We start from the raw sequence: 27,891 nt of genomic DNA, 5'->3' as shown, positions 1-27,891 counted from the left end.
GGTCTGCCAGCTCTGTCATCTACGGCTATGTTAAAAAAACAAGCAGAGCTGTTTGACCTCCATGAAGTATCGCCAGGATTATAATGCCCTGTCTGGGTGACATATGAACTTTGAATCCTGTCCCGGGATACAGGATGGCCTCAGGTCACCCCCTGGCAATGGAACTGCTGAATTAAGGATGAGCTACAGGAGGCTGGAGGACAAAGCAGCAGCCAGAGAGGCTAATTAGTTAGTCCAAGGCAACTAATCCCCAAGAAATACAAGGGGCATCTGTGCAAGGGGGCCACAGCATGTGAGCGAGGTTGGGGGATGTGCCAGGGGAGGTGTCAGGAGGTCTGTGAAAGGGCATCACTGCTTTTTTATGTCTGTGATACCTTACAGAAATGCATTAAGAAGGGTCAGTCGGTTAATGTCAGTAACTGACAGCCAGTCAGTAAAAATCTTATTACAATGCAAGTCAAAAAAACTTGCATATCTATAAATTTAGACTGAACGATTAACGTTATTGATAGGCTAACCAAGTTCTCCATTATGAATTTTATTCTGTTTTCAGAAATCAGCGTAAAAAGCTGAAAATACCAAGCATGACTCAATACATTCTGAGATTTTGCAAAAACATGCATTTTCACATAACAAAAAAGGATGTGAAATACTGCAGGTTTTGCTATAGTTAACTAAATAAGTAGACCGAGAAACTCAAAGATTAAGTATTTTTTTCAAAGAATGTGCTCTTTGCTGCTGCAAACTGTCAGAAGAACCTTTGTATGGATGTTCCGGCACACGCTAGCGGTACTTACATTATTCGTTTTTAATTTTACAGCATGTAATGTGAGATTAGTCCCTCTCCAAAGCGTGTCCGCTGCTTGTCAGCCGTGACCACAATGGTCTCATATGGGGATTCAAGAAAAGTAAAAGGGCAGTCAATGCAGGCAGGGCCTTTCACTGTACTTTCTTTTCTCAGCGTATTTACTTTATTTTACAAGGGGAAATTGCCCGAGAGCTCGACTATTATTGTCCCCACCTCATGATAGATCCTCGCGTTCATTTCCCGTTGTGGAAAGAAAATGCTGGCTTTCCCTAAGCCAGAGTGCGTCGGTAGATTGCATGGGCATGGCCTCTTGCTACATGGTTTGCACGGAGCCTCCCTTCGGTGTTATTGCTGTTTTCCTACGGTACCTGGGGTCTGATGATGAATAGCCGTTACAACAGCGCGAGAGGTTATTTCAGCTGCTCACCCTAACGTGCTCCCTTTCCACACCACAGTGATTTTACTAAGACAAACACTGGTCGGGACAAGCATACAGTCAGCTCTCTGGGAAATTGAAAATATACTGTACTTTCCTCTCATTCGTTGATGTAATTCTTTCCTTCACGCGTGACGCCACTTCACAGAAGCTCTTGATAATGGACTTGCTTATTTCTGTATCCTTGATTCAACTTTCCACAGGCACTTGAGAGAAAAAAGGAGGCATGTTTTTTCTTTACTAGCGTCATCCTTTCTTCTTAGGGCCACAGACTGTGTGCTTGACATGGCTGCTGATCCAGAAATGTGAAAGTGGAAAAATCTTTCTCAGCATCTCCGCTACCGTGGTCTTGTGAGGAATATGAACTCAGAATGAGCCATCGGGTTGGACCTCAGGTGACTTGGTTCACGCACTTAATGTTCAACCTTCTTCTGGCCTGAGCAGATCACGGGTGTCTCCTCCTTGGCCATCAACCATGACTATTATTGTACTATTAAAAGTCAGAAAAATTGTATGATATGAAACATATATAGTATGTAATTATTATATATTATTGATTTTCAAAATATTCCAGATGTTCGGCAGGTGCTACTAAATAAATTAGATCTGTTGGGGGGTGATTATGTTTGGAAAAGAGTTGCTTTACATTGTTTTTTAAAACAAATGGCTGTTCTGGCATCCTCCAAAGAACATTACCTTCATCAGGATAGAGAACTATACTGCTTCTCTCTCACACACACACACACACACACAATGTCTGAAATTGCTTGTCCCGAGCAGGGTCGCAGCAAACCAGAGCCTAACCCGACAACGCAGGGCCCAGGGGATACACCCAGGGTGGGATGCCAGTCCACCACAGGGTACCCCAAGGAGGACTTGAACCCCAGACCTGCCACATATCAGGTCCCAGCCAAACCCGCTGCGCCACCACACCCCTCCTTATACTCCTTTTCCTCTCTTGTTTTCCATTCTTCTTACATTGGCTCCAGCAGAGTAAAATTAAGGCTCTTTGAGGAGAGAATGATTGAACTTCAGTGTCCAGCTTTTTCTGGTTAGAGCAAAGGGGAAAAAGCTTCTTTTTGACCAAGTGGAGGAAAGCAGGCAGTAACAGCTGACTGGGAATGATAGCAAGGGCAAGCAGGTGTGACTCGACAATGGCAGAACCCCCCGTCCTTTGAGCCATTGAGCCATTGAGCCATGTTGTCCTCCTGTTGTTACACACGATGCCTGTTTTATGGGTTCCACCCTCCCTAATCTGGCAGGCTGCGCTCAAGTCGCTTTTCAAGCGACCAGCGCTACCATCTGAGCATGGGTCTGTGGATCATCACAGCATGAACGACACGCAACGGAGACAAGGGTCTGGTGTGTATTCTCCACCGACTTCCTTCTCCAAAGCTCTTTCCTCATCTAGTTTGTAACATTGTTTCATCGGCCAGTAAGACTATGCTTAAACAGGCGCTATCAACAACTACCCATCTCATCTTCTGGAACTCCAACGTGGTCACAAGCCCATTTTTCCGAACCGCAACACCACCTACTTCCCAGAGCAAAGAAGTTTTATGCATCAGAGACTGCATCTTGCACCTACATTAGGGACAGACACTGATTATTACAAATGCATTATTTGGGTATCTGATACGGTACTGATTGTTTCCAGTCCTGACACCAGTAATGATTGTGTCGATTCTGTGTCTATTCTAAGCCTGAAAAGCAGAATCGCAACTGAACAACAAAATCAATTATTTTACTCAGCATTTAACAAGCATCAGCTCGAAGGCCAAGCAGTACTTATGGGTGGAACAGCAATTTCCAAATGGGATACAAACCGGCAACCATCTGGCCATCACTGACATTGGCTGATCAGTATTCTGCTCCTCTTTCTGCTTGTTCAGAGATCTGCGAAGGCTGTGGCCCAGTGCCCAGAGGTCTTGTCTACAAGCCAGCCTTTTTAACCCGTTCCATCAGAGCAGACTGTCCTCAGCCCAAGGGATTTAGCCAGCTTGCAGCTACTTTCCATTCCTTGTATGTATTCCATCCATCCTGCCAAAGACAAAAAGTGGGCACCAGGTTAGAAATCATCTCAGCTTCCCAGACTTGTGTGTGCCATTTTAAAAGATGATCCACAGGTTGCACTGAGCCAGCAATTTCTGAACAGACAAAAGAGAGGTTTCTTTTACCGAGGGAGGGTTTATATCAAGGTCGTTTCACAACCAATTTTGGAAAGCTTTATAAATACACACGAAACTTAGCAGAGAAATTTCAATTAAATGGAAGCAACAGTGTAATTTGCAGAGGACAGCGAAAGCTACGCCGCTTTAGGTGTTTAAGCTGCACTTTGCTTCAGTAGACATCGGTCTATTTCCTCTGATTAACGCTAACTGCTTGCTTGCCTCAATGAGAAGAACGGATAAATCCTGTTTTCCTTCGCAATGGGGAAATGTGCCCCTCAGGTTTGGCCAGCCAGGGATGTGAAACAAATTGCAACTTATCTGGCACTCCAAGGGCTGTTACATTCCCATTAATCTTGGTATGGTTTAATTAACTCCAGTGGCATCTCTCATCTGGGGGGGAAGGAGATGAGCTGGCGTTGAGCGTCACAGACACGTCCTCCAAGGGTCCACTGTGGGCACAGGGGGCATTGTGTGCTGTATCCCTGCATGCCTTTCTCACTCAGATGCTAACATCCCCCCTTGGGCAAGAGCAGATGTCTATAGCCCAGATGCATGGGGCTTCAATGGGCTAATCCCCCCAGAACGGGGGAAGGTAATTGTCTTCTCCACAGTGATGTTTAGGGTAGTGAACAACCATTTAACAGTGTGATTCGTCCAGCATGTTCCCAGGAGAGGGTCATCCTGAAATCTGAAACCACGTTCAGGTGCACAATTAGGCGGGATTATTTAACAGGCTCTGGTCAACCCTCCTTCCCTTCCCTCCTTTCTCTTCGCCCACCTGTGTCACACCAAAGTACCCCTTTGTCCCTTATTAGTTTCCAAAGTAAAATCCATTATCACATTCTCTTTCATTCAAAGAAATCCACAACAGAGTACAACAAGGGTCAGTTCCGTAACTAGCAGCCAGTGCTAGAAACAGGGGATGTCTATGGCCGACTACAGAGAAACCCACCAACAGGTGTTGGTAACTCGCATATTTTTGGGATCAGTAGGGCCTACTGCGTGTACGGACATACTCAAAGCAAGGAATGGCCCCTCAGGCTGCTGTCACACGATTGCCGGAGGACCTGCGGCAAACAGGCGGATCAGAGATAGAGCCAGAAAGAAAGCTTGTTTCAGTCAACACCCCCTATGGGCCAATGAGGCACAAGACAGAGACAGGGTGTTGAGATCTAGAACCCATTGTGCGCACCTCCTCTTTTGTCAGCCTCTTCGTTTTCTTATACCGGACCTTTGGCCCAGATTGTTTTGACTGTAAGTTTGTTTTCAGCTTCTCTTCTGTGAAGCATTCAGGTATTTTCTATATATACAACCTTGGCCTTTGAACTCATACTACTGAAAGGGAAAACAGCACTGTGGAGAACTAAAGGCAACAGCCTAGAGTGCAGCCAGAATTTGTTTCGATTTTTTTTTTTTTTGTTGGCTATTGTTGCACTGCGCGGTTTACATCCCCCCCTCCAACACACCCCTCGTAAATTAAACTGTCAGTCCTGACAGATATATTTTGCACTTTACGACTCCAGGTTATGCAGCATGCGTACTTTGAACACAGTAAATCAAAAGCACTTTTTTTAAAAGAGAAATGAAAACCTTGAATTACAGTAAAGGAATATGCCAGAACTCCTCTTTGAAGAGCTAGAACGCCAGCAAAATCGTGAAAGAGGTTTATGCGGATGTTGTGATGGTATCCTCTTATGTCACTACTAGAGCTTGCTAGCATAATGACTAAAAACCTGTCGCTAGGCTTCCTCGTGTTCCAGGATATGCTCTACTGTTGTACCGTTGAGAGGTGGTTCATCTTAAAAATTTCTCATTTTCAAGTTGAATTTTTATATAACGTGAACTAACCAGAACATTTTCCCCTTGTAGGATAAGGAACTCCCTTAAACTTCTTCTTTTATATATTGTACTTATTGGAGGCTTTTGCTATGTCTGAGGTATTGTGGGTCTCACACACTGCCTTTCTCTGTATTTCTCTCGTTTTGTTCTCGTTACATCGAGGTGTGGAAAAAGCTTCGGCGACAGCAATGAGGGAAGTTGAAACTCTGCAGTTCTCCAACTTCTCCACTTTCCAGAATATTCCTCGTTTATCTGCTGAGAACCACGAGTTCAGGCCTAGCATTACTCTTCCAGGGATGAGTTTTGACAGGAAAGTTTCCGGGTAGGGTCAGACACCCGGGGTTTGAAACAAATGACAGTTAGACGTGGTTTGAGACATGTACTAGACACCTCTGAGTCGGTGGAAGATTGTTTGCTCGCTGCCAGGGAAGATGTGGAGGCAGTGGGTATCAGGTAAAAGAAATGAGGCCATTTTTATCCATCTGAGCGAGCTCCATAACAAAGAATGAAACTTCTCAGAAGAACCTGGAGTGAAGAATGCATTGTGTGTTGAAAAAAACAAATGTGTGTTGTTGTCCATTGCAGCCAGCTGACTAAAACCTTTCATTTGGAGTTCTGTGATACAGCAAAGATAAATTGCCCAAAACTTTTTTACTCAGATACAGCTGTATTTTATTTTAAAAAAATATACTGTAAATTGCATGAACACCACTGTGTATAACTGCGTAAATAGAAAAATATGTGGCAAAGACCATTTCCTACAGCTGTCAGATGATTAGTTATGGTGGAAAGCGCATTGATCAGTCTTGTATAAGGAAAATGGTGATGGTATTGAGGCCTTTCTGGTTCGTGAAGAGTACAGAAAGAGGTGGGTCCTAAGCACTGTAACCAGCAGAACAAATAAATAGGAGCAAGACCTTCCAGTGATGTGGCAGTGATCGCTTGATCAATACCAAGGACTGCTGCTGTTCTTGGTTGGTGCTGCACTCCCAAACCTACCTTGAATCTTGATGCGGTGCCTTCTTCATTCTGCAGATGGTTAGAAACAGGGCTTAAATTGCAAGTGTGTGTGTGTGTGTGTGTGTGTCCATCCATGCATGCGGATACATTATATTACAAATAAACAATTTTTGTCAAATTAAAATAAACATAGTAATTTAGCTGTGTTTCCTAGGCAGCTTTAATTTATCTTTATTTAAATGGCATTTTTTATTGCACTTTATTACGGAGTGCGAAGTGGTTTTGCATTATGCAAATTAAACAGAAATAAAAACATGAAGTTTGGTTGGTAAAACAGCAAACTGAACCATAAATACTAATTAAATTATATTAAAAAGGTGCGGTTTAATTTTGCGAGATGTGAGCAGAGCCTGATTCTTTGATATTTCGTGGAAACATATTCCATGGAAACAAAGAACCACTTGGCCACTTTTCCTATGAATGACTAGAGGTGTTTGAAAGAGCTGACACTTGAAGATCAGAGATGAGAGTGCACGGCTTTATGTGTATTCTGTGAAGTATTTGGGTGCAGAACCTCCAGGAGCACTAAAAACTATTAAAGGAATGTTAATATGTACTTTAAAGCTACACGGCAGCAAATAACAAAGCAAGTAGCACATGGTTTTTTTCAGTATTCTAGATGCTGCGATGATGTAATGTTTTCTTGCAGCAGACCCGTGGAATTACCGCTACGGTCACGGATCTACTTGTTCCGCTTGCATGGATTCATTTGTAAGCAGTACTTCCTGTGGAAAAAAAAACGGTGTAACCTCAACTATTCACCAGGTGTTTTTGCGTAAGAACAATGTGCGTAGAATTTCTTTTCGTGGTTAACATCACTGCCATGTTCCTCATTCTTGATGCATGTATGTAAGTCCTCCGTGCGCAACACCGGACAGTCGCATTTTTCGGCATCAATCAGGCCTGGATTTCTCAACAGGTGGCAGCTAAGCATTTCTTTGTGTATCTCAATGAGAACGTCTCAAGAAAAAGGTCCTGCAGAGAGGGTCTGTCCACTCCTTATTGCTTTATTGAGCTGGACAGAACAAATGCCCCAGTTAAACAGAAAACACTCAGCTCCAGGAAAGCGAGCCCCGGCTGCATACTGTTAATATTATTTTTGTTGCTTAGTGCAGGCTTTTATCCAGAGCACTTTTCATGGCTCGCTCTTTTCCAATTCTTGTTTGTCTAGCAAAATATTTACTGAGGTATTTTAGGAAACCTGGCTGAAAGGACACCTGGCTACCACCATGGCATTGTTAATGAATTGACAGCGACTAAATTCTGAACCAGCTCTCAAATGGTGACTTTCAGCTTTATTAACTTCCTTTTTATATATTCATTCGTATGCTTTACTTGAAGGGGGGGAGCGGGGCGCGGCGGCGCAGCAGGTTTAACTGGCGCCCGCTATGTGGCGAGTTTGGGGCTTGAGCCCTGCTTCGGGTGCCTTGCAATGGATTGGTGTCCCTGGGTGTGTCCCTTTCCCCTTCGACTCTGCGCTCTGCGTTTGCTGGGTTAGGCTCCGGCTCGCCGCGACCCCGCTCGGGACAAGTGGTTGTTGACGATGGATGGATGCTTTGCTTACTAGTATAGCCCAGGTGAACTGTTGTACTTAAAAATGCAGCCCGCCATGAACTAGGAGCCTTAACCTCTGGTCAGAAAACGCTTACATTGTACCACTCATTGGGAGATCCTTGGATAAAATTGCCCCGGAGCACAATGTTCCCTGTAATTTCTAAGCTGTGCACAATTAACTACTTTCGTGCAAGATTTTTAACCTAGCTGAAAAATGTGCGCCACGACAAAGAAGAAGTTAAATAGTCTGACGTGATATAAAAGCAAACGGCATCAGTGAGAATTGCAGGACAAGTATCTACTGGCCTGATGGGGCAGGCAGCCACCAGGCAATTCACACTGTGTGTTGTGCAAAATGTTTGATGATTTTTGATGATTGGAAAATGGATGTTTTATGTGTGCTCAAAGCTTTGCCGTGTGCGCGCAGTTAATGAACGGAGTGCTCAGCTTAGAGGGAACATTGCTGAGAGCCAGTGGACCCATCTCACATGGGTAGACCAAACATGTATTCCTCAACGGTTCATCTTGGGCAGATCAATATTTCTGATCTGAACACATCAAGCACTGAAAAAACAAGGTACGTTATATTTTCAGTAGCTATGCTGCTGTACATAGCTAAATTTTTTTATGTCCATCTGTTTCTTACTGGGAGGGGGGGCACGGTGGTGCAGTGGGTTTTATGGGGTCCTGCTCTCCGGTGGGTCTGGGGTTCGAGTCCCGCTTGACGTATCTTGCAATGGACTGGCATCCCGTCCTGGGTGTGTCCCCTCCCCCTCCAACCTTGCGCCCTGTGTTAGGCTCCAGCTCCCCGCGATCCCGTATGGGACAAGCAGTTTCAGATGATGTGTGTGTGTGTTTCTTGCTGGATTTGTTATATGTAATGCATTGCCATATCTGTAAATACACTGTCCATGCAGCTACAAGACTATTCAGATGGAGAGCTGGCCTCCCGGAGATGTCATAATTGTGCTTTTATGGCCCCAACACATGACTTTCACACCTTTGCCATTTTTATAAAGTCATTTATATAGTGGTGCACTGCTGATTGCTCGAGGCTTGCTGTCCACTTGGTCTACTTGGCCGTCATGCCGTTTGAGTTTTGTTTCCAGGCCAAAGCGCTGTTGAGAGGAACAAACCAAACAAGAACCTCTGAAGTTCCACAAAGCAATTTAAGAGACCCTAAATAATCCCCATTTTCTATTTTTTCAATAATAACTGAAGCTTTTAATGATGAATAATAAAAATTAATAACAATCCAAATTTCCTCCCTTCTCTTTTTCCTTCGTTCTGCGTCATGTCACACACTGACACACACATACACATTTAGCTGTATGTCAGCTCCTCATTGGCCTTGATCCCGACTTGCCCCAGATATGCTCCCTAATTAACTGAGGGACCCAATCAATAATTCACTGAGGTTTGAATAAAACCGGAGTGATCAGGGCTTGTTTAGAAGAGGGAAAAAAGGCGTAATCAGTGCCATTTGGGAACTCGCGGCCTGCTGTTGCTCGCTTCTCAAAAGATTGGCTTTCCGTGTCACTCCACCCTTTCAGCCTTCTTTCTTCCTTACAATAAAATTTTTCCTCTGGTATGCAAAACACACCTTCACTTACGTCAAACTCTTTTCAATGGCGTTTTTGTCTATACCCTGTAATAAAGATCAATTTATATTCCTACTCATACATCTCTATTTCATCTATTATCCGTCCTGTACATATTTTGCTGACTTTCAGCTGTATTTGCAATTGTCTCTTAATGTATTTCCACGTTCTGCTTTGCATAGTAATTAAGTTGTTGGCGCTGCAAATGGGCTGCTGTTCGAAATGGGCTGCGGGGTGTGCTGGGCCGCTGAAGAAGCTTTCTCTGAAGCTGTAAAAGAGCAACCTGGCTGGAGAGGCTGCAGTTGTGTGCGATTATGGACCGTTCCTGCAGCATTTCTTGGCAGTCATCACACACCAGGAACTGTCGAAGTCAAAGAAACAAGCTGGAGCAGGTTTGGGGAGGTGGGCAGAATGGCAGTCTGGGTTGAAGCTCTAGTGCCACATATTGCAGTCCATTCAAAACTGAACTTAGTGGTGGACGCATTTGCTCCATGTATTTCCTCTATTGATGTAGATACTCTGACAGTGAGTCACATCACCTGGTGCTCTAGGTGCTGGTCAGGTGCTAATTAAAATGATTGTGGCCCTCGAGAGCGAGGCCTTGGCACCGCTTATCGGTGCACTCGTCCCCCACTTAGCAGCCATTCGTTTCTGGGGAACTCACTTTACTGGCTGCCACCAATTTGTACCTGCTTATTTTTCACTTTAGAGGAAAAAACCATTCGGAGACAGGCAGAGGAATACACGCAGAATAGCCAGGTGAGAGGGCAGTTGCCTCAGGTCCCCATTTTTCACCCCTCTCTGTGAATTTATGTTGACTGGTTGTGTGTCGGGGTGCATTTGCCTTTTCCTTAATTTCTGGGTTGCTTTGGAGATTTATATTTATAGTTATAGATCCAAAGAGCAAGAAAAGTGAATAAAACTGCTGCCGCTGTTGAAAAGGCTAAACTGAAGCAAAAATCAATCTGTGCGAGTGTTGAATTGGAAGTGTTGAAGGGCATACTGCTGGGTTAGAGAAACAAAGGTATTTGTTTGATGGTGCATTTATTGATTTCTTCTAGGCAAATAAATTATTTTGTGTGTACGTTTGGGTAAGAATTGCGGGGTCTCGAATGCATTAATATGTTTTCCATTTATATTAATTTATGTAGAGTGTTTGCATAATGGAAATTCAACAAATAGATTCCAAGCATCCACTAAATGGGGTATGGGTGTACTTTGTGTCACATGTGTTATTGTTAGCTTTTGGCTGTGTTAAGTGTTGAGGTTCTCTGCTGCAGCAGGACCTAAGTCCAAGTATCCCTCTTTATTTATCTTCCGCTCAGTTCCTCCCGATGACCCTGCGATCACAGGAGCTCCGGTAGTGAGTCTGCGAGCAGGGGAGCCCCTCAACCTGACCTGTCATGCCAACAATGCCAAGCCTGCAGCTTCCATCATCTGGATTCGTGACAGGGAGGTCCTCAGTGGGGCAGTGTACTCCAAGGTAAGACCCAGGCTAAGAGGTTGGAGTTATATCAAGACCAGTCAAGTACATCCAGGGGATGAGGCTATATACTTCATGAATGAACCCAGGCTGAGTGGGTGGGGTTAAAGGCAATGGATGGGACCATTTTCTTTATAGTACAACCCAAGCTGAGAAGATGGGATTAAACTCAAGACATGGGACCATGTATTTCATGAAAATTCCCAAGATGAATAATTGGAGTTCAAGTCAAGTAGGGAGACCATTACTCTATGGTATGACTCAGGCTGAGTGAGTTGGATTAATGCTGGGAGAGAGATCCTGTAGTACAAGGTATTGCCTGGGCTGTTTGTGTAGGTTTAACATCAGGGGATGGGACCATCTACCCAAAGGTTGGACTCAAGTTGTGTGGTAGGATAAAGTCATTTGGAGAATCTAAATTTCATGCGATTATGCAGAATGTTCTGAAGGGATCTTCAGTGTCTCGCCTGCCAGTCTCACTCCTATACCAATCCTGTCTGCCTCATTACTGCAATAGCTGTTATTGCTTTGTCTGAATGCCTCTGCTTTCCTGCAGCCACTGTGTCTGCCTCATTAGTAATTCTGACTTCCTCACTTTCCTAATCTGACTGTTTTGTCTTTTTGGAGGAGGTTCAACTATACTTGGCGATCGGGATTTGTGTCTCACAGAGGCCAGAAGTCATATTTCAGCACATTAGTGTGCAACTGACGCAATGTCATCCCTCCATGCTTTCCAAATAGAATGTAGTAAAAAAGAATCAGTAAAAAAAATGAAAGGTGTGTCTTTCTTGGATGAGAACTTGGCATTCATCCCACACCGGATAGTGGCACATCACGTAATGGGGTCATGTGAGGACAAGTAGACTTCTTTGTAGCCCCAATTTTGAACCCTCCCGCATATTTCTTCATGCAGACTTGCCTTTCAGGTTGGCTCTGTCAGCTTCATTGACACCCAAGAAGCTTAATGTCTTATTTCCTCCCAAGGTAAAACGTAGCTTTTCGCGTCAAGCTATGAAAGTACCAGAGTGGCCCACACCTCCATAGCAACCCTTTTCTTTTAGATATTGTCTCAGGCATTCTGCTCATTTCGCAGAAGCTGGGTCCGAGAAACAGCCCCAGAGAACCATGGTGGAAATGGGCTCCCTTGACGCTCCGCAGCCTAGACGCCCACATTCAGAAGTGCATGACCCCAGCACTCCCAAATGTTCCCGAAACAAACCACAGAGGGTCGAGGCCTTTACACATTCCTTCCCCCCAATTAAACCCAAAAGCGTGCGCCCAGCAATCTCCCTCTCCTTGCCCAGGAGCAGGAGCTGATGATGTAGTTAACCTTCCGCTTGAATGCATAATCAGTGTCAATTTCCATATAAATGAATCGAGCGTGTGAGTCTTTTCTGCACTGATTTCGGTTCAGGGGGTCTGATCCCATTAAAGACTTTTTGTCGATTTTCTAAAGGGGACAAATAACATTGATTGAGCTAAAATACTGCATTGAGTCACTTGAAAATAAATTGCTAAGAGCTGCTGCTGAATGAATGGAGAATCTGCACAGATATATGTGTGAGTGTGTGTGTTTGTGCTCTGACTTATAAGTTATTCCATCTTACTTGTTTCATTATATTCTACAGTCATCCTCTCTGCAAATTTATTGCAGTATAATAATTATTAATGAAAGGATAATTAAAAACATTTCTCTTTGCAAATCACTTCCGGGAGGCAGGTAGCTCAACTGATACCGTGGCACAATTTTCAATTTCTCGATCATAACTGTCTTCTCTCTTCAGGCTACTTAGCTTGTCTGAGCTGGAAAAATTAAAAGTGTGGTGTTGGGCAAAGCTTAAACGAAGATTTTAATTAGGAAACAAAGCATCCGAAGTGACAGAAACGATTAGGATGCTGTTCTGTTGACTCCTGAACAGAATAATGATGCACGCTCCAAAAAGCATGCTAAAAAAATGTGTTTATGTAGAGGCAGTGTGCCAGTTGTACAGATCTTTGACCAGCTGTGCACAGACACAGTGAGGTTTGTGAGTTACGGTATGTGGGTGTGGGTGGGGGTTGGGGTTAGAGTTAGGATATGTGGATTAGGATTAGGTGTGGAGGACCTTCCGTGCCCAAGCGCTGTTCTTACTTATAAGCAGTCAAGTTCTCCGGGATATCCAGTTTCAGCCAGAGAGTCACAAGCTCAGACCCCTGGAAGGACATTGCTGTTATAGTCACAAGCAAGTACTCAACCCAAATGCTGGATAGTTACACATGAAAGTATAAAATCAGTGAGTTGTTCTGGTGAATAGTGCATGCTTATGAAGTCATTATTTCAACACTCAGTTCAAGAGTAGCAGATGGCCATCAGCAGGCACTTTGCTAGTTCTTCTTCTACCAGGACTCAGATCACCAGGTGGAGAGTTAAGGCTTCTTTCGCAACCCTCAGTGCTTCCCCTTCAACTCTAACCACCCCACTAATCAAATACCTCAAATCTAATCCCATACCACTCTGTCTTGGCAGACACTCCTCCGGGATGGAAAGAGGGAGAGTGCTGTCAGTACGCTCCATATTCCCGCCTCCAGTGTGGAAAGCGGCCAGATAATCACCTGTAGGGCCTCCAACAAGGCGGTGCCCAGCGGCAAGGAGGCACGGGTCACCATCGACATCCAGCGTGAGTCCTCAGCTGCTGTTCTTCTGTCTCCATTTACGATTAGCAGCGCACCATCAACATCCATATCCTATTCCAGGTACCATGGACAGTACAAGGGTTGAAAGATTACCAGGTGTAAGATGTGCCTTTGTGGCATTCAAGGGCAGTTCACTAGTGACCAGGTTTTTGATTCCTTCCTCCACCTACACCGTTATTGTGTGTGTCCTGTAGGTCAGCTTTTCACAGCTTGCTTGGACCTCACTCATAATGGGGCGACAGGTTGCATTCAATACCAGGATAGAAGAACCCTGAAACACACACCGTGCTGCTTTATACTCGGTCTGTATGACTTGCTTGGCTGAAGTCATTATTTGTATAACAATTGGATCCGTCAGCTAGATTGTAATTTAAATATTTTTTTGAAAACAGTAAGACTCTGGGCCTCAGGGAGTCAAGATCACTTTTCCAAAATGCACACATGTTGAGTAATATGGGGTAATGGCTTCCTGAAATGCCACACGCAAACTGTTCTGAAATATTTAGTTGTCGTTCTGGTGAAAGACTTTCCTTTTTTCTGCACGTCAGATGCTACGACATTATATAAATACTGCGACGATCAGAAAGTTGTTATTAGTGCGTTTGATCATTGTTTTAAAACATACTGGCATTGTCAGGACTCTTGCTGGTTGTAGGATGTGCGTCTGTTGAACTATCTCTTCATTTCATTTTGTGTGTATTTTGATGGTGGATTTTCCATACTCCGCAGTCCTTCACATGAAAGTAGAGATTATAAAGTTCTCCCGAAACAGAGTAAATAAACGCAGCATGAAGGGGAAAAAAAAATAAGCCGTTCCGATAAGCATCTGCAGATCAAAAGCCGCTCGCTGCTCGTCGCAGATTTTCAACAAAGGAGCGTTGCGTCACTCTGCGCGTCGTCAGAAAGCTTTAGGTGAACAATAAAAGCCGAAAAGTGCCGTTGAGAGGCGCATTAATCTCAACAGCTGTGTTCTTTTTACTGCACCTTTCCCTTAATCCTCCTGAAGAACTCCTACCGGAGCAACGCAGGAGAGAGACGCGGCTTAGAGCAAAGAAGGTGTGCAGCCAGGGCAGCCTTTATGGCTCAGGTATGCGCCGCAGCTGAGCCATTCTGCCTTTCAGTGAGATGACCAAATGGCACAAAGTCTGGTGGGAAGGTACGGTTCCCGCTCGAATATTTCCGTCACGTCCCGGCACTGCCGATTCTTTCCGCTCTCTAGCTGCAAGCAGTCGGATACCAGGGAGAGCGTAATAGCCATTGGAACCACGACTATAGTGTTGCCGGGCAGGGTGAATGGAATCGGCTCAAAAAGAGCTCTTTCAGGGGGGTTAATGTGCCCCCACAAACCTTCCCCAACCCCTCCCTTGAAAAACACTGCACCGCATAAGCATTAGGAGCAGGACAACCAAACCCGGGCAGGCAATCTGGAGAACTGGAAACTGTTTACAAGGGAAACAGGTGGTCTATGAATAACTGATGGTGGGAAGATGCAAGGTGAAGGACACAAACTAAGCTTCCCACCGCCTCCACACACCCCTCCCTGTCTCCCCCCAATGCCCAGCGGGTCTGCCATGCTCTCCCACAGTAGTACAGCAGTGTTGACTCTGAGCCATGAATCGCACAGAGCTCAGATCGCCCCAAGGAGAACCGCACTCGGATAGCTGCAATGCTCTCCACTGGGGCTTCTACTTGTCCTCTTCCTCTGCCCTTCAGCCCCCCCAAATACCCTGGTTAAATATGACCCATCTGTGAAGCAGGACAGCGCTTACTCACTTACTTTGATGGTGGCTTCTGTGTGTGGACCTCTGCAATTATGTCTGCGCATGTGTGACTTCTGAGTCCAGATCGCAAGCTGACACTTCTCCCTGACCCTGATGGAGGCCAGCCGTCATGATGACTGTCTCTCAGCATTTAAAACATGCCAATGAAGTCCCTGGTTCAAGGCAACTGAGCTGGTGACAGAGAAAGTAATTAAAGTCACGGCATTGCTGCAGCACCCGGGTCACCTTGTAGTGTCCACCCCTCCCTATGAATGCCACTGGCCTGTCAACGAAGTCTTTTGAACAAAGTAATCCAAGTGTTATTCCATGAATCTCAGCTTAACTTTATTATAAGATAAAACGGATTAGTTTGAGTGTTTATCCGCTGTAATCGTAGAAATGCTCTTGTCAATATAACAGAGCTTTGGCGCAATTCAACGCAGAGTAATATAACTGCTGGAAAATATCATTTGCATACATTAAAATGACTTCATTTTTCGATATTCGATGTGCTGTGGAGTGTGTGAGTATCCTCTAAAGAGACACGTGTGCTGTTATTTAGACACTTTGCAGACGTGTTTGGCTAAGGCAAATCTCATAGTTTACTGCAAATTATTATTTATAATGGTAAATTATTGATGGAAGCACTCAGTTTTCCCTAACTCCTATCTTTCTGAAGCTGACACACATTATATCAGTCACAGTTCTCTGTGGATATGTTAATCTGTAAACAGAGCTTTTAAAAAGAGTTTCTCTAAAGACTTGTCCTAGTATGAGCCCAATGCCCACCTCGCCCCTGTAAGTCCCACCATTTTCTTTCCACGGGCAAATGAAAAGAACAGGGGGAAGGGGGTCCTCCCTGAATAAATGCATTGTAAATAAGGCGGAAATGGTGCCATTTGTTGGGAATAATTAATGGCGTAAACGCTGATCTTTCTGTATTGCCATTCTAATCTCCGACTGCACAGTAAAGAGGCTCATCCGGACGAGCGAAACAGCGCCAGGGAGCGTTTCATCACGTCTGAGGGAAATGAGGGGCTTCCATCCTCTCAAACAGCCTTCCCGTTCAAAGACAGGCCTGAGGGCCACTTTGCTTTCTGCCAGCCTGGCCCAATTAGCACGGTCACCCAAGGGATGGTAAAACAGTTCAGGACACAGACCTGCCACCAAGAGATTTCCGGTGTTATTCCTACAAAGGCAGCTGGTGTTTTAACCTTAGAATGACACACTAAATTTCTGTCATTTCACGTGAAACATCCTGTGCACAAATGTGATCTGTCTAAGTCTTTCCACATCCAAAAACCGCCAAGTGGTGGTCAGCAAAGTTCATATGAGACAGAAACACTGACCACTGAGGATTGCTCCATGAGATCTTTGAGTTCTAGCCAGCCCCAGGGCTATTCTTAGGCCTTTCTTTGCTGGCTCACGGATTGTATGCACTCATTTACACTGATGCAAAAATACATCCCTATGTATACTCTTTACTGGAATGCCAGCTAGTGTAATTCACGATGCCTTGCAACCCTTTTCTGTATTCATTCCTGCGCTGACACTCATTGTAGCCAGTAATTCAGAATGATGAAAGATGATCAAAATGTTCAAAACAATCTGAGCAATTCTCTGGAATTTGATTTGTGGAACAGATGGGTAGCAACAACAGTGGAATGTATCTGAGAAGATCTTGAGAAGCTGGAGAGAGGTTCCCTCTGGTCTTCTTTTGAACTTTACATTAAATGCTACAAGTGAAACAATCTGTTGTCTTTATGGCTGTTTCTGCTGTATCTCTTTCCCATTTATCAAACTTTACTCTTTATTATTACCATATCTTATATGTTATGCAAATTTTTATCAAACCTCGCATGGCTCTCATCCAGTGCTCGTCTCATACGCTGTCACCATTTATGTCACAAGCTGCCATGTTTAATTGGAAAACTTTTCATTTAAAAATCCCTTCTTTGTGTATCTACACCATCCACGTACCATTCGGCTGCTTCTCGGAGGGAATGAACTCCCTAATTGAGAGAGATGATTTTGCATCCAATTCTGCGAGGGGGTCATGTCGTCTCAACATTCAATAAATAAGTGTCACTCACCCCGACATTAATGAGAAAGGCCGAAGCTGTGAGGAAATGGCTGATCACAATTTCCCAAAGCTGAATAAAGGGTCATGAAGAACGTTGTTAATCGCTCCATGTGCGACTGATGAAGCCACAGCCTTCCAGACATCTGCTCCCCCGGACTCATGGTGCAGCTGCCCCTCTGTCCGCGTCTCTAACTGAGATGCATCTGTAATATTTATGTGAACTGGAGCCTTCTGCGCAGGGCTGGATAAGGCACTGTTCATGCCCCAGGCATGAAAATCCAGCTTCTGTCCCTCCTGGGGCACAAGAAGCCCCTGCAGATGGGAACACAGAGTGGAGGAAAGGACCCCCTCCTTCATGTCACCTCTAAGCCCTTCTCCCTGCTGTCATGTAAGGCTAATGGGGGGCACAGTTAGAAATTAGTGCCTGGCATGAGGGACAGAGCAGGGGTCTGACCAGCTGGCTCTTTACCCCCTCCCATCGTAGACTGGGAGATGGAGATGGATCCTGCCCGGCCACAGTTATTGAAGGACATGGGGCAGGGGGGTGGGGTGTTGTTTAGCACCACAGGGCAGCCCAGATGAGCTCTGGCACAAAGCTGTCTGCAGTTTTCCCCTGCACATCCACCGCTACACCTGCTCAAAGTAATACGACTTCAAACATAGGAAGCCAGTTAAGGTTCTTCCATGTTTCTGATACTGTTTTTTTGTTAAATATCCTGGAAAATGTTCCTTCCAGCCTGTGCAGAGACTATTAGCTTTCTCTCTGCAGTTGCAACATCATTCGCACACAGAGATGAATTGAAACCCAAAACCAACCAATGGTGGCATATGTCATGTAATGAAGTACACTTGGCTGACTTGTTTGAATGGGAATACAGCATTTTACTTATTTAAGACGGTTTTACTAATTTTCGGTGTTATTAAATGTAGTGTTGATGATTCTCTAAAAGATTCATGAAGAATAGAGTATTTCTGACCACCAGCTACTGTTCTGTGGTGCAGTGGCTTGACCCAAGACTTCTGCCTTCTTAGATCTTCTTTATACGTCATTTTAAAAACCATCAGTCAGCTCTACAATTTGTGTAACACTGTTCCTCCATGCCTGAAAGAGCGATCCTATATCCACAATATGCAGTCTGCATTGTTTTCATGCATTCTTTGTAATATTACTTTACTGATTTATTTTAATTAAAATTAATATATTTTTTTATTATGGTATGGCACCTTTTTATATTCAGAAGACAGGCTAGGGGTGTTGGTCTTCAGAGAAAATTGCCTACCCTGACCGAGGTACTAAATTGAAATAAAAATCTTTTCTTATTTTTCTCTAAAATTTTTTAATGGATCTCTGGCTGACAAGTGTTTTGAACAAAAGCCTTTCACAATTTTTCACTAAACTTACTACATCCACAAAAGCCAAACACAAATTTCAATAAATGCAAAGGACTTAAGCTGAATTTTTTTCCTCAGTCGATGGCAAAAAAAGGTCAAGATCGGCATTGTAAAAAAAAAAAAAAAAAAAAAAAAAAGAAAAAAAATACAGTACTTCGAAACGCGCCTTTTGCTGTTTCTGCTGGGAAATAATAAGAAAGCGCGTCCTTGTGAGGCGAGTTCAACTAGCCGCGTTAGACGTCTCGCGCAGAGGGTGCGCAAAGGTAGGTGCGCGCTGTTCCCGCCACATTCCTGTCTCCCGCGCGAGCGCATTTTTAAATTATGTATTTATTTATTTATTGATTTATTTATTTTACCGATGACTCCTGGCCTTTTTCGCTTCGTCGCCGCCTTCCAGGGCGACCTACCTTCCTTAGGCGCCGCAGGAGAACCGAAGTATGCCTCACTTTTTTCCATTTTAATGAGGCGCAGTGCGAAGAGAAGGGCGAGTTGAAAGGGCCTGGGCGGTTGGGCGGGAAAGAAACCTTTGGAAAGAGAGTTTCCCGCCTAAGCGTCTAAGGTAAACTCAGTGTTTCCACAATTAGCGCGCTGAATGTGTGAGTTTCCCCGAACAAACAGCTTTAATGATACTTATTGCGTTGAGTACTTTAAACACAACGAGCTATTAGCAGGCTAACAGTTATTCAATTAATAATTACAGCGGTGAAAACACTCAAATTTTATTACGGTGTTTTGGTGTCCATCCCTTTGAATTTGTCCTCTTATTTGAAAGATGAAACAAAAGTGGTGTTTGTTTCTGTTTTTGCTGCCAAGTTTTTTTTTTTTGGTTTTTACCTCACACCTGTGCCGGTAATTCGACATGATGTGAGCGCACAGCGGAGCCTGGTGGATGAACTGCTGTCCCCTTCTCCTGTAGATCTGCCCTTGGTGAACCTGTCGGTGGAACCGCAGCCCATCCTGGAGGGGAACCTGGTCAAGTTCCACTGCTCGGCCAAAGCCAACCCACCGGTGACACAGTACAGGTGAAACCTTGTCCGTGTCATGCAGGTAGACGGACATTCACGCAAAAACAAAGCACGCAGTAACTGGAGTACGTGCTCATAAGCACGTAACAAATCATTATTATCAGCCTTTACTTTGCTGACTCATTTTATCCAAAGTGATTTATAGTATATCCTTTAGCTGACACTATTCTCCAAAGAGACTTAAGAATTGAAGCTACTTACAACTGTTACCCATTAGTAATAGCTGGGTCATTTTTACCAGAGCAATTTAGGGTAAGTACATTACTCAAGGACCCTACAGCAGGAGTTTCGATTGAAACCTGCGACCTTTAGATCCAAAGGCAGCAGCTCTTACCCTTATGGTACCAGCTGCCCCCCCATTGATGTATCCATATATAAAACAGGGCAATTCTTGCTGTATTAGTTTAGAGTAAGTGTCTTGAAAAAGAGTAGTATAGAAGGAGTGAGATTAGAGTAATACAGCAGCGAGATAGCGGGATTCAAATTACGAACTTTAGAAAGTGAACGGATCTCACCACAGCAGCACCTGCAGCTCATAAATGTACTCGGTCCTGTGAAAGCTTTCGAGCACATATACACTCATATATTTGCACTCAACTACTCATTCCTATGTTTTTCTTAGGGAAACACACAAAAACTTTTGGTATAACCTCAAAATCTCACATGCACACACTCATAAGCACTAGCTTGTACACACTGTCATATACTTGCATAAAAGTATTCTCTCCTCTGCTTGAATACAGAAACACACAATTGGCATAATCCCTGAGTCACACACTCGCACACTGAGATTAGCAGAAACGCAAACATTAATGACTCAGTGATTCGCACACATTCATCCGTCGTGCTTCACCTCCCACACTCATCTGTTCAGCTGGCGAGGTGCAAAATGGTGTCGCAGCCCAAAGCCCAGAAGTCAGACCTATTCGATATAGTAAAGCAACCAGCACAACCAAAGTGCATATGATCAAACCCCATGGTGCGTTTTATTTCTGTGAAGTCATTAGGTACGTAAATTATCATGGTTCACAATGGATATGTTATTGAGCAATCATTCAGATGCATTATATTTTTCAATTTGTTATATGTAAAACTTCCAATTCTGCATTTCTGAAAAAGTATATGTGCTGAACTGTATGCTTCAAAATCACTTTAAACATATAAACTGTAATTTTTTTTTTAACAACTTGGATTTCGTTTTACAGATTAACTGAACACTTTTCTTCAGTTTTTGAAAATCCTGGGAAACATATTAAAAAATAATAATATGGTGTTGCAGTGGACTATCCGGTCAGTTCAGTATTGTCACCTGACTTCCAATCGTGCACGGATGAACTGTAAATATTTAAGAAAATTTTTTTGAAAAATTTGATTTGTATCCAGGGGGTGGTGTGGTGGCACAGTGGGTTTGACCGGAGCCTACTCTGTGGTGGGTCTGGGGTTCCAGTTCTGCTTGGGATGCCTTGCAGCAGACTGGCATCCCATCCTGGGTGTGTCCGCTCCCCCTCTGGGCTTGCGCCCTGTGTTGCCGGGTTAGGCTCCAGTTGGCCACGACCCCACTTGGGACAAGCAGTTGTGTGTGTGTGTGATTTGTATCATTAAGAAGCACTATCCTTCCCTATTAACTAAAATTGAAAAATTCATCATTGGCAGCATCTACCCCTGTCGTTGACATCATGCGACACTGACAAATTCCTCTTAACTGTCACAGAGCTGTGTCGGAGCGTGGCGTCGCTCAAACCGGTAATTGTAGAGCGAACAAACGTCTTTGTTTTTTCACTTGTCAGATGGTGCCAGCACTCGCTGTAATTATATTTCAATCATGCACTGACATTCAAAGGTATTTCATGCGCCGCCGCCATCCACTTTCATTCACGCTGCAGCGGGACGCGTTGAAAAGCGACGTCTATTCTGTTTGACAGCTCTGGAAAGCGGCGGTTTGTTCTGCCAGAGGCAATCACCTGCTTTTCACAATGTTGACGTCCATCAAGATGGGACAGGCATTTAAAAGAGATAGAGAGTAATATATGTAACTGAGTAAATCAGATTGCTTTGCCATTTTTGAAGGGGGGCGAGGGAGGTTTGTTTAGCTTTGAGTGAAGTCAGCAGTTTTCAGTTAGCCTTATCTCCGCCTATCCATCAATGGAGTTAAAAAAAAAAAATGTCAAAACAAATAATCTGACAACAGGTGCAAACATTAGGGGTAGTGTTAGGACCTTATTTAATGACAGGCTGTCAGACAAACTGCTCCGTGGAGGAACACACCACCATCTGGTCAGGTCACGTCACATCATGCCACATTGTATCACATCGTGCCACTGGTGTGTAAAACATGGTGCGATGACACTGGCGATCCATTGAGTCGGATGTCTAAGGATTCGTGGAGGTGTGTGAGGCTGCTTAGTTGGAGGGGTATAAGCATTCGCAGGTGTGTGGTGGGTGTGCGGAGGTGTGTTGGTGTGCGGAGGTGTGTGAAGGTGTTTGGTGATGTGTGTTAAGGTGTGTGTTGACCTGTGAATATGTGTGCCGGTCTGTGGAGGTGTGTGGTGGTGTGTGGCCACCTGCCGGAGTCCAGAAACCTGCCACAAGCCACCAGACAGTTACACAGTGCAACAAAGAATTTTGTTATGGCATAAAAATATGTGATTCTTGTCTAAAGTTTTGTGTTAAATGCAAATTTAGTGAAGTTGAGTGAGTCCCTCTTGAGGTTCCATATCTCTTCTTTGAAAACATATAAAGCTGTTGTGCTTTAAAGAAAGTGTGCAGTACATCACTTAAGATACCTTTTTAAACTTTCTACAAAATAATTATAAAATGTTTTGGTTTTCAGTTTTGAATTCAGGGCATGGAATTTAGTAAAAATCACCTAGTTTTATTCTGCGGCGAGGTAACACTCTTGAATTTGTTGATCAGCGTTACCAGTCCAACTCTCAGGAGTTTCTCAGCTGTAGCACCATACTTGACCTGAGGAAGCAAAGAAGTGAAATAAAATATAAAACATACACAGTACTTCATCCAAGACTATAGCACTACAGTCCCGGTAGAGTTCCCAGCCTTGACATCCACCACTAACCACAAGAGCTTGATGCTGATGCTGCTGTTGTGCTGATATCGCACCACCTCCTATATCCTCGCCTGTTCCACCACAGCATCTGATGGACAGGTTTAATCGCGGGGATTTACTGTGGCTCGCGAAGGATTAGTTGGGCACATGTGGAGCGGTGTCCAAGAACTTCACCAGACCTTTGTCAGCCCAATCTTTTTGTGCAGCTGCATCTCTAGTTGCTTTCTGAGAAAGGCGCGATCAGACCATGGCAGAACATCACAGGCAAACGTGGACACAATGTAGAGCTACAGACCTCTCCTCATCAATGAAGAGTTCAGAAATAATTCAGGAATTTAAACAAACAGTCCCTGGGCTGATTTGAACAGGGGGTGTGTCAAGTTGATAGGCTCATTTAGTTCACGTCCCACTCGGCAGAAGGCTAGGCTTTGGTCAGTGATGTGGTTCATCTCCCGATCTGAAGAATTTGTATAATCTTTCTCCTTTCACACAGTTGAAATTCGTTTAAAAAATCACATTATACTGTTGCTACGCAGCAATGGAGTAAGGAGCGCAATGTAAACACATCTGCCCCTTCACCATCTCTAACTGCACTTGCGAAACAGCCAAAGCTGAATTAAGCAGATGCAAATGCCACACATTACATCTACTAACACCACACTAGCCTGCATTTCAAGATGCTCTTTGTTTCTGCAAACAAACGAGATCTTCGCACGGTGACCTCTGAACTGTGGTGATGAATGCATTTCACAAAATTGCACTATTTCCAACCATAGCAAAGAATGTATGAATTAAACCGGTGGGTTTATAGGAGCACTGTGATCAACAGTGAAGATTACGATATATTTTACAGCTTTTTTAATAAATACTTAATGAAGGAATATCTTTTTATTTCGTTATAAATAATTGATTAGACTTTTCAAGTAGTTTACTCAATTATTTGCAAAATAACTAGGACAAGACAAACTTGCCTGTGGTTTTGGAGACATTTTATAGCCCAAGAATCATTAAGTTAGTAAAGTCAGTTACAGCCTAGTACAAATACTGTAGTTAAGTGTGCATTGAAAAGAGGGTTGTGTGGATTTTAAAATGCAAAACACAGTGGGGTTTTATGTAAATGCATTATTGTGATGATGGCAGACTGCCATATATGTAAGGTGTTTACATTAGTCCTTAGCGGTGGCATTCAACAACATCACTAATCCCCCTCTCACTAATTTGGGTCTTAATAACAAACTGAAGTAATGATTTTTTTTTTCTTCTCCTAACCGCTGCGAGAACAGCAGTAATGTTTTAGGCTCTGGCTACAAGCCAGCCGGGAGAAGAGGAGTTCCACACTTCTTTGGTGAAGTCCAAGGCATGAAATCATGTTTTTAAACTGAGCGGACTGATTTTAAGAAGTGCTCAACAGATTTTTTAAGCTTGATATTTTTAACCTTAGAAATTTTGATATATTGTAATTATTTGAATATTATGTTTTTGTATGTCCTGTGGTTTTATATTCTGTCAGATGAGAGTTTTTTGGTCTTTTCATTTCATCTGTCATTATTATCTATTGATTTCGCTTGTGTTTGTTTTGATTTTCTGTTAATTTGGAAGTTGGAGAAAAAAAGTCTGAAATTGTGTATGAGAAACGCGAAAACACACCTCCATATTAATGAGAGCGACAGGTCCACTCAACGCATGCAAGCAAAGTAATTAAAATCCAAGTGGGCCGGATGGGTGACATTAGGAGCTCCTTCTGCACCGGGCGCCGTTAATGGATAATCGTTAATCTAGGTGGGAAACATAAAGGTCAAAGCTTTTAATTAGCAGAGTTCAATTTGTTAGAATAAGCTCATGTACAATTTGTTAAAGCATAACATTTATTTACACATGTGAGTTTGGTGGGAAGCAGACAGGGGTTGGGCAGATGTTCAGACCACACATTTGAAGTACCTGGTAAAAGTCAGTCCATCAATAGACGTGAAATCTTGCTCAGGTAGCATATGGTCGATACTGCGGTAGTAACAAACACAGCCTTGTGACATGAAGGTTGTTGGTTCAGCTCCCCGGGGTGCCTGCACATTGTTAACTCAAGCATAGGTCCTTTCTCTGGTAAAATATACAGCTGTTTAACACTGTCAGTCCCTTTGGATAAACATGTCGGATAAGCAGCAGCATAATAATAATGTTTATAGCGGCGGGGGTTTACAGGTAAATGTCTTGGGATTTAAGAGCAAGCAGAAGCCGGCATCAGCCGACCTTTTCCATCTCGCAATCCTCTTGCTCCACACGGACCCGTATGATGGACTCCATGTTCTGCCTTTGTGGCTGAGATCACTGTGATAATCCATCCTTTTGCGGGGTACTTAACCTGAATCGCTGCAGTAAAAATATCCAGGAGGATAAATGGCCAAACTGCAGAACTTTAATCTGTTTATCCGAAAGCCATCACTGGATAAAAGCATTCTGCTAAGCAATGAAATGATAACACCAAAGTAAAAGACAGCCTGGCAATTATATTATCGTCGGATTGTCCTTAGAGTGCGGCGGTTTGCGCAGGTGAATCACTGCCATCTAATGCATCGCACGCATTCGAAAGAACCTATTAAGAAAAACTCTGTTGTGTTGATTATGTTGCCAGGGATCAATTAACTTTGCTGTTTATTATCGCCGAGTTCATTTAATTGAATCGTCCCGGTCTGTTGAATGCATCATAAAGTGTCAGCTCCACTCTGTCATTTATTAGAAACAAATGTAGCGTGTTTCCGAAGTTTACGTTTTTCCCTCGCAGATTAAATCATCTTACAGCATATGGCTCATCTCGCTGCTTCCAAAATGGCATTTTTATTCATGGGCAGCTGTGAACGGGAGTTCTCGACGTGAGTCAAATCCGCACGGCAGGCCCATTCCTCACAGATGCGTCTGCTGGTGCCGTTTACAGCGTCGTCATCAGATTCAGGCGTATTTTGAAGCCGCATGCATAACACCTGAAACAGACCCGCAACCAAGAGCCACACAACTTTACAACTGCATACTTGGTCTTGTGCCCAGAACTTTGTAGGATCAGATCCCAGGAGAGAAACTGCTGCAGTACCCTTGTGTGAGGCATAGGGCATTCAATCTGCCCCAGAAGTCCTCCTGCTGTATTTTACAGTGCAAAATCACACACTATAAAAGTCATACTGCTTAAGGGCCTTTGCCGAGTAAATAAATGATAATAAAAATGATTTAAATGCTCTCTAAATACATAAGGGATTAAATGGGGGATCTGGAGCGGCTTCTTGGAGAACTTAGTGACTTGGACAAGGATCAAGGCCTGGCAGGGGGAACTTTACAGCGGTACGTTGGCGACAAAGGGTCGACCGTGGTTCCTGTTCCTGGCACCCTTGGCTGTTTCCACAAAAGCGGTCAGTGACGGCTAGAGCCGCAACCTGCTGACACTGCGCCATTCCTGAAACGGAGCCTCCGAAAAAAGACACGTCGAGCAGCCGCCCAGCTAAAATCGATCTCCGGCGGATATCCGCGGCACAGCCGGCTGTCGTGATTGCCACAATTTGGAATGCACGAGATTAGAGCAGTCGAATGCGCTCGGAAAATCTGTCATAACCAAATAACTAAACATCCTAAATGTCTAAATGCACGTTATTAAATGGTATTAAGAGTGCTCACATCTGCCCCAATTAAAATGATTTGGAGGTGCTGGTATTCCTGCACTGAATTGTCTCTATTCAGTTTTCTGTTGCATAACACAAACAAACACCCACAGCCTCCTATCTTTAAGGACCGGTTACCCCAAGCTAAAACTGCAGCACGCAAAGTAGCTCTTCCATTTCAGTACCTGACTGCTGTTTGCAAAACAGGATGAGCTGCTCTTGATGCATAATACACTGCCCTTGCATACAGAACACACCGTTCCTGTCCCCTTCCTCAGAATTTTGGGTGGAAATTCTCCGGTTCTCACCTTTACTTTTGCCCATTCAGTGCAACTACATCATGAACAGAAGTGAAATAGGTTTAAATAAAGAGGTCAGCAGGAAATTGCTTTCTAAATGCTTAAAATATGTGGAAAATGTGATATGGTATTTTTCTGTCTTGTTTTTTCATGTAATGTTGTATATTTATAAATAGTTTTTATATATCAATAAAGTACTGTATATATACTCTACTGTCGTCATGAAATGTGTGCACCAAGTACATTGTTTGTAAGTTCTTAGGAAAAACATATGTTTCTTTCCAGTTGTGGGATATTACCTAATGCCCAAATGAGAGCATCGGGTTGTCAGTGGATGCCATTCAGGTCTTCACTCCGCCATTTGAAGACCGTAGTCTATTAACTGAGTCTCTGTGAAATCATTGATGAGATTATTTTTCTTTCTTTGCATGCAGGTGGGCCAAAGGTGGAAACATCATCAGGGAGGTGTCCGGTGACACCTATGAGGTTGTGGTGGACCACTCCTTCTTCACAGAGCCAGTGTCCTGTGAAGTTACCAACCTCCTGGGCAGCACCAACGTCAGCCGGAACGTAGACGTTTACTGTGAGTATCAGCAAGCTGTCCACAAGGCAGAAAGAGACAGCAAAGAAAGCCTGGAAATGTATCCTTAAGCCTGGGCTGTGTAAACGTGAAAAAGGTCTTCGGCTGCTGTTGTATCTGTTGTATCTGAAGCAACACGGCAGTCATGAGTCTGAAACTTTGTAAACATGAACAAGTCAATCTTCAGACGAGGTTTGACACACAAAAGTCTTGTGTGTGTTGATCGACTGTCTCATACCAGGAACTTTGGTCAGTCTTCAGATGACTATGGTCACCAGGTTAGAAAAGAAATGTCAAAACTGTTGTGAAGGCTACTCACTCTTTTGACTGGATCGTAAAATCAGTTACTCTGGTTTCCATTTGGTTTGTCAATGTGAAACTGTTTTTTAAACTTATCCTGGTCTGGAATTTCACTTCAGATGGTGGATAAGGCTAGTCAGTCATTCAACTGAATCGTATAGTCCA

At 43.7% G+C, this 27,891-nt stretch overlaps 1 protein-coding gene across 3 annotated transcripts in view; it reads left to right on the top strand.

Moving 5' to 3' along the window:
• LOC108921321 (kin of IRRE-like protein 3) overlaps window positions 1–27,891 on the top strand; it is a 161,376-nt gene that overhangs the window by 112,423 nt on the left and 21,062 nt on the right. For all 3 annotated transcript variants that reach the window (XR_003797342.1, XM_018730756.2, XM_029249450.1), the window contains exons 4-7: window positions 10,755–10,912; window positions 13,419–13,569; window positions 19,737–19,842; window positions 27,281–27,429. Coding sequence is in view for 2 of the 3 variants with exons in the window: in XM_018730756.2 (XP_018586272.2) it covers window positions 10,755–10,912; window positions 13,419–13,569; window positions 19,737–19,842; window positions 27,281–27,429 (564 nt within the window). In the remaining variant the exon portion in view is untranslated. The remainder of the gene's footprint in view (window positions 1–10,754; window positions 10,913–13,418; window positions 13,570–19,736; window positions 19,843–27,280; window positions 27,430–27,891) is intronic.

Source organism: Scleropages formosus, chromosome 25 (genome assembly GCF_900964775.1).
Source record: "Scleropages formosus chromosome 25, fSclFor1.1, whole genome shotgun sequence".
Classification (NCBI taxonomy): domain Eukaryota; kingdom Metazoa; phylum Chordata; class Actinopteri; order Osteoglossiformes; family Osteoglossidae; genus Scleropages; species Scleropages formosus.
The sequence above is the reverse complement of the archived record's forward strand: the minus strand, read 5'-3'. Positions and strand labels throughout refer to the sequence as shown.